The 6,639-nt window shown below is 49.0% G+C and overlaps 1 protein-coding gene across 1 annotated transcript; it reads left to right on the top strand.

Annotated features, from left to right (window-relative positions):
• The first annotated feature begins 4,214 nt into the window (after positions 1-4,214).
• LOC110314944 (lymphocyte antigen 6L-like) lies at positions 4,215-6,164 on the top strand. Its single transcript, XM_021189127.1, has 3 exons — positions 4,215-4,296; positions 4,393-4,509; positions 5,941-6,164. Exons 1-3 carry the CDS (start codon positions 4,215-4,217, stop codon positions 6,162-6,164), a joined length of 423 nt encoding a protein of 140 aa, XP_021044786.1.
• The last annotated feature ends 475 nt before the right edge of the window (positions 6,165-6,639 follow it).

The raw sequence follows: 6,639 nt of genomic DNA, 5'->3' as shown, positions 1-6,639 counted from the left end.
TCCAATTTTCTGAGGAACCGCCAGACTGATTTCCAGAGTGGTTGNACAAGCTTGCAATCCCACCAGCAATGGAGGAGTGTTCCTCTTTCTCCACATCCTCGCCAGCATTCGCTGTCACCTGAATTATTGATCTTAGTCATTCTGACTGGTGTGAGATGGATACTTCATTCCTCCTTAGAATAGGGAACAAAATACCCATAAAAGGAGTTACAGAGCCAAAGTTTGGAGCTAAGACGAAAGGATGAACTATCCAGAGACTACTCCACCTGGGGATCCATCCCATCATCAGCCACCAAACCCAGACACTATTGCACATGCCAGAATGATTCTGCTGAAGGGACCCTGATGTAGCAGCCTCTTGTGAGGCTATGCCAGTGCCTGAGAAACACAGAAGTGGATGCTCACAGCAGCTATTGGATGGAACACAGGGCCCCCAATGGAGGAGCTAGAGAAAGTACCCAAGGAGCTGAAGGGGTCTTCAACCCTATAGGTGGAACAACAATATGAACTAACCAGTACCACCAGAGCTCATGTCTCTAGCTGCATATGTAGCAGAAGATGGCATATTCAGCCATCATTGGGAAGAGAGGCCCCTTGGTCTTGCAAACTTTATATTCCCCATAGAGGGGAACGCCAGGGCCAAGAAGTGGGAGTGGGTGGGTAGGGGAGCAGGGTGGGGGGAGGGTATAGGGAACATTCAGGATAGCATTTGAAATGTAAATGAAGAAAATATCTAATAAAATAATTAAAAGGAAAAAAATAGGTAAAAGTTATAAAAAATATTCAATCTTTAGAGGCACTTATAATACTGAAAGAGAGCATACACCATACTAACATGAGGATAGGGTTTGAGTATATGGGTTATCGGAATGCCAAGGCTCTAGGAGCCTGAGATTCTTTTGAAACTCTTTGTGCCTTGGAATTGCTTCCAGGTTTCCAAACCTGTAATCAGAGTCACTACTGGAGTGGGTGTGGCAGATATGGGAAGGCTGTGTGGATGCTGAAATTGGGAGTAATGGGTACCAGGCAGACCAACTGAGAAGACCCAGATGTACACTGCAGCCCAGGGCACCAGTGGGAGCCAAGGCACATGTAGCCCTGGATGCAGTCATGGGGCTGGAGGGATGAGAAGGATGGAAGGGACAGGAGAATCGGTGGCTATGAAGCAGTCTTTTACACTGTGATATTGGATTCCTGATACTGCATTTATCAAAATCACAGCTTACACAGAACAGAGAGCTGACCCTAAAAATTATGACAACCAGGGGCTCAGCAGTTAAGAGCATGGACTGTTTTTCCAGAAGACTGGGGTTCAATTCCCAGCACCCATATGGCAGCTTTCTGGCTCTCCAGTCTAGCTGAACCTGAAAGTCCCAGGGTTCAATGGGAGACCTCCTCTCAAAAATCAAGGTAAAGGCACCATAGGAATGAGACCCAAACTTGACCTGTGGCCTACACACACACACACACACACACACACACACACACACACACACACACACATCAGGTGCAGTGGCCTTTCCTTCCATGTCCATTGTTGGGATCTCATGCAACCTGAGACCTTGTTCCTCTCAGCCATACTTAAAATGCCTGGATGGCAGGTGGTGGTGGCACAGGACTTTAATCTCCTCACAAAGGAGGCAGAGGCAAGCAGATCCCTGAGTTTGAAGACAGCCTGGTCGACACAGTGAATTTCAGAACAGCCAGAGCTGTAAAGAGAAACTTTGTCTTAAGAAAACAAAAATAAACACAGCCAAAACCAAGAATTCCCAGGTCCCCAGGAGGCCCAGATTTTCCAGTAAAGTTGAATAGGAATAAAAGAGTTGATCGTCTTTGTCATTTCTTAAATCTGGAATCCTGAGGCAAAAAGTAGAGGCTATGAAACACTCACGTCCTATACCAGCTCCAGGCCACCCACTGGCTCCCTGAAACCAATCCATAGTCTGTTCCTCATATGGTGTGGATTTGGTCAGGAATTATGTAAATTGGGTGCCCAAATTTGCGTGAGAATCCACATGGAAGATGCTGAGGGTCCCTGCCTCCAGTTGGTTTGGATAGGTAGATAACGTTTCTGGGGGCCAATGGCTGGGCAGAAAGACAGGGGTAGAACTTTAGGATGCTCAGGCTAGTGGAAAGAGAGAGGAAGGAGGATTTAGAACCACCATGCTGGGAAAGGAGGAAGGCCCAGGCCTCAGAGGTGCAGAAGAGAGAGCATACAAGAGATGTAAGAGCCAGGGAGGGGTGGCCCCAGCTCCCCTCCCCTCACTGCCTCTAGGGCAGCAAAGATAGAGTATAGGTTGTAGTAAATAATGGCTCAGGAGCATCAGAGGAGAGCTGTTATCTACGTGGGCATTTGAGAGTGGCTCAACAATTGAGCTGTCTAAGGCATATTATAATAAAAGGGTGTGCATGTGTCTTTCATTTGGGAACCCAGAACTTTGGACAAAGGAACTCCTGCCACCAACACCAGGATGATTTAAGTAGGATTAATTACCTACTGCAACACTTGTAATTATCTGCTGAGCCATCTCTCCAGTCCTATAAATATTTGTTGTGTTAGTTACTTTTGTATTGCTCTGGTACAACCATGACCAAGGCAACGTTTAGAAGAGCCTGTACTAGCTTTTTTTGTGTGTCAACTGGTCACAAGCTACATTATCACAGAGAAAGAAGCCTCCCTTGAGGAAATGCCTCCTCCATGAGATCCAGCTGTAAGGCATTTTCTCAATTACTGACCAAGGAGGGGAGGGTCCTTTGTGGGCAGTGCCATTCCGGAGCTGGTAATCCTGGGTTTTATTAGACAGCAAGATGGGCAAGCCAAGGGAAGCAAGCCAGTAAGTAACATCCCTCCATGGCCTCTGCATCAGCTCCTGCTTCCTGCACTTCTTGAGTTCCAGTCCTGAATTCTTTGGTGATGAACAGCAATGTGGAAGTGTTAGCTGAATAAGCCCTTTCCTCCCCAACTTTGTTGGAGCCTCCCAGACCCGTGCAGCCACTGCCCTACACCACCTGGGTGACTTCTGCCAGGCTGGTACCTTGTTTAAGCTTGTCACTGTCCTGCTGAACAATAGCCTCTGGGCAGATGCTACTCCCTGATGATAGGCGCCTAGATTCTACAGAGACAGCATCTCCTGAAGACCTGCCTACCTGTTTGCTCCTGAACTGCAGCAAACAGCAAACTGGGGTTGGGGGAAGGGTTTTCCCCATGGCATGGTACTTCATTAAACCTTGGGCTTTGATTAGAACACCTTTTGTCCTAGCCCGGTTCTTTTCGCTGTCTTTTCCCTTTCAGCCCAGCCCTGCCTTTCAGGACGAACCGAGATCGGAGTGTTACTGCTGGCAGAAACACTCAAACTTGCTTCTTGATTATGATGTTTTGTGCAGAAATAGAAACCCTGACTAAAACAGAGCCTTACAGTTTCACAGTGATAGAGTCTATGACCATTATGGCTCAGAGCATGGCAGCAGGCAAGTGAGGGTGGAGCTGGAGCAGTAGGTGAGAGCTTGTATTTGATCCACAAGCATGAGGCAGAGAAAGCCAATTGGAAATGGTGGATTTTTGAAACTTTAAAGTCCACCTGCGGTGACACACTTCCTCCAACAAAGCCACACCTCCTAATCCTTTCCAAACAGCTCCACTGAGCTTGGGACCAAGATTAGAACTTGTGAGCTTAAGTGGTCCATTCTCATTCAAACCCCCACATTTATTAAATGGTAAAAAGAGAAGAAAGGGACAGGGAATCAAGAATGAGCAGACAGAGTTGGAAAGAGAAGTGGCCCTTTGTCCCACTAGGGGGATTGTCTTCAAGGGGACAGTCTTGAAAGACAGACCTGGGTTGAGTCATAGATTGAACTGTGTTGCACCTCTAGATTAAGGCAGCATTTCCTGAGGTAAAATGGATCTAGGTAAGGTCTATAAGGCATGCAAAGGTGGCTGGTCCCAAAGTAGATGACACACAAGGTGTCCTGATATCTCCAGAGGAGAAACTAACACACCAACACCCCTCCCTCTGTCTCTCTCATACACACACACACACACACACACACACACACACACACACACACCCTTCTCTGATCCTTCATCTGGAAACCTTTGGGGAGGGACCTAAGACTCCAGCCAGTGCTCCACCTCCTCCTCCGGTACCATAGTCTGGGTGCACTGGGCTGTGGCAGGGCAAGGTACCAGGCTGTGCAGGATCCAGGCAGGACTAAGGATGACCGGGCTTCTTCTGGTGCTTTGGGCATCGCTGGTGTCTGGGGGGCTCGCCGGAGGTATGATGGTCAACAAGGTACCAGGTAAGGACTGGGCAGGAGTGGAGGGGAATGGGGCAGGGGTAGGGTGGGGGTTCTGGCCTGTTTTGCAGACCCACCTCTGTGTGTTCTTATTCATAGCCCAAAACCTGAGCTGCTTCCAGTGCTTCAAGGTTCATCAGGCCAGCCAGTGTCGGCCCATAGAGTGCCAGCCCAATGAAAAAGTCTGTGTGAGCAACGAGGTTCTCCTTTACACGAGTGAGTCTGCTCTCTAGCCTGGATGTCTCCAGAACCACTGGCAAGGCTGGGTCCTGGTTTCACACCTGCATGTTCAACAAGTCTTCTAGGTACTGGACAGTACAGGAATGTGTGGTCAGAATTTTGACCTCTCCTTTTTCTCTCCCAATTGCCATATCTATTCCTATGTCACTGCTTCTGAAACTCTCCCCAGGACAAAAGCTCTGATGTGACATTGAATTCCCAAGTGAGGCAGCCAGTCAGGGACACGTTTTACAAGGCCACCCACTCACGTGGGGCATCACGTGGGGTTACAAAGGCAGTGAGACCTTAGTTAAGGTCAGCCTTAGGAGAATGGAAAAAAAAAGCCAATACTACTTGTCCCATCTCCACAGAAAGGAGAAAATATGAAAATGTCCAGACCTGTTGTGAGCACACCCATTATGGTAGTAGTTGCTTGCGCCTGTCTCTAGTTTCCTGGGACACTACACACACCTCAGAGCTACCTCCTTGCTGAGTTAAATGTCCTGAACCTTGTTGGAGATTGATTCTTAAACTTGAGGCATCTCCTGTGTCCTGAAGCCTATTCCTGAGAACAATGCCTTGCTGGTCTAGGGCAAACCCCAGAAGGAGTGGTTCAGTGTGAGCTTCAGGCAGGGAGGCCTGACAGACTGTCCTTTGCAGTAGTACCCATGGCACTGAATCCACCCTCTGGTTGCTTCTTACTGAAGTGTTTCCTCCTGTGTAGTTATGACAGGTTGAAGCCATTTCCCAAGTAGAAATTTCCCAAAGAGAGTAGTAGGTTTCCCATGGTGAGGCCCCTGTCCTCATCAGGGGCAGTCCTGCCCCTAGGGTCTCTATTTCTTATCACAGTAAAGGGAATTGTGGTAGTTGAAGAATTGGAAGCTAAGGAACTTTGTCCAACTTTCTCAGGTTTTCTGCCAGCCTTTCACCTTTGCCCCACCCACCCCCAGCTTTGTGTTCAGTTTATCTGCAGCTGGAAGGTAACACCTGGTAGCTCTGTGCAGGGAGTGGGCTCTCGGGACTCCTTTGGGTGCTAAGTGTTCTGGGAAGATCTGATGCACTCATGAGGGGAGGACTGTTCTGGGCTTCCAAGGAGGCCACAGGCTCTGTTAGAACATCCTTAGCCATCCCAAGTTCTGTGCCACCAAGCAATGGACTTTTTGTCAACCAGGTCTTTTCTAGTTTTGCTCTTGAACATCCTGGGATAGAGGGGCTGGTTGGGAGAACTCTCAGCTCTTTGCCATATTCCAGGATGGTGGTAACACTGAATAGCAGAGCTCCTGACCTTCTATTGGTCTTGCCTCTGAAAGGACAGCAGAAGTTGCCCCATCAGGGCCATATCCAGCCTTGCACACTGGATGCTTGCACCATTTCACCCCCCCCAGCATCAGGGTTCTAGGACCACATGCAGTCTCTTTTCTTCTGCAGGTACAAAGAGAAGAGCTCAGATCAGCAAGCGCTGTGCCACCACTTGTCCCAACTCCAATAATGTAATTGAGTTGTCATTGGGCAATACTCATGCCAGGATCACCAGAAGATGCTGTTCATTGTATCGCTGCAACAGAGCACCTGGGAGTTGGGAGGGGTTCTGGTCCTTACCAGGGAGGCTCCTGATGCCAATGGGTCTGGCCCTCTTTTGCACCCTGTTGTGAGGACCGTTGTCCTGTGATACCCTGCCCCAACATACACATCCTTCTAGCACCTCCTGTCTTCCACCTCAAACCCCACCTTCATCCATTCCAGGACTTGCAAGGCGATGCTCTGTCCCTGGGGTAGAAGGGAGGACACCATACCCTTTGCTGAGGACTCAGCAGCCTGCTCCTCCCTGATATCCTGGCCCAGGAAGTAGGAATAAAACCCTGCTGCTCCTCATGGAGACAGACAAGGCGTATTTCCAATGACAACCACAGGCTTCTTCAAGAAAGCCTTTGACCCTTGGCATTCTGTCACACACTGTGAGTAACAGATGGACCTGATGAAGCCAGAGGTGCAGCCACACTGACACTGCTCCACTTCTGCCCTGCTCATGCACTTGAACTGGGCGTCTCACTCAGAGACAGTAAACTTGCTTCCCCACAGCCCGGCTCCTGCTCCTTTGCTGCCCCTCTGTCCCAGGGACCCATGCCT

The sequence above is a fragment of the Mus pahari genome, unplaced genomic scaffold (assembly GCF_900095145.1).
Source record: "Mus pahari unplaced genomic scaffold, PAHARI_EIJ_v1.1 scaffold_7780_1, whole genome shotgun sequence".
NCBI classification, from domain to species: domain Eukaryota; kingdom Metazoa; phylum Chordata; class Mammalia; order Rodentia; family Muridae; genus Mus; species Mus pahari.
This window is presented reverse-complemented; position numbering and strand designations above follow the sequence as displayed.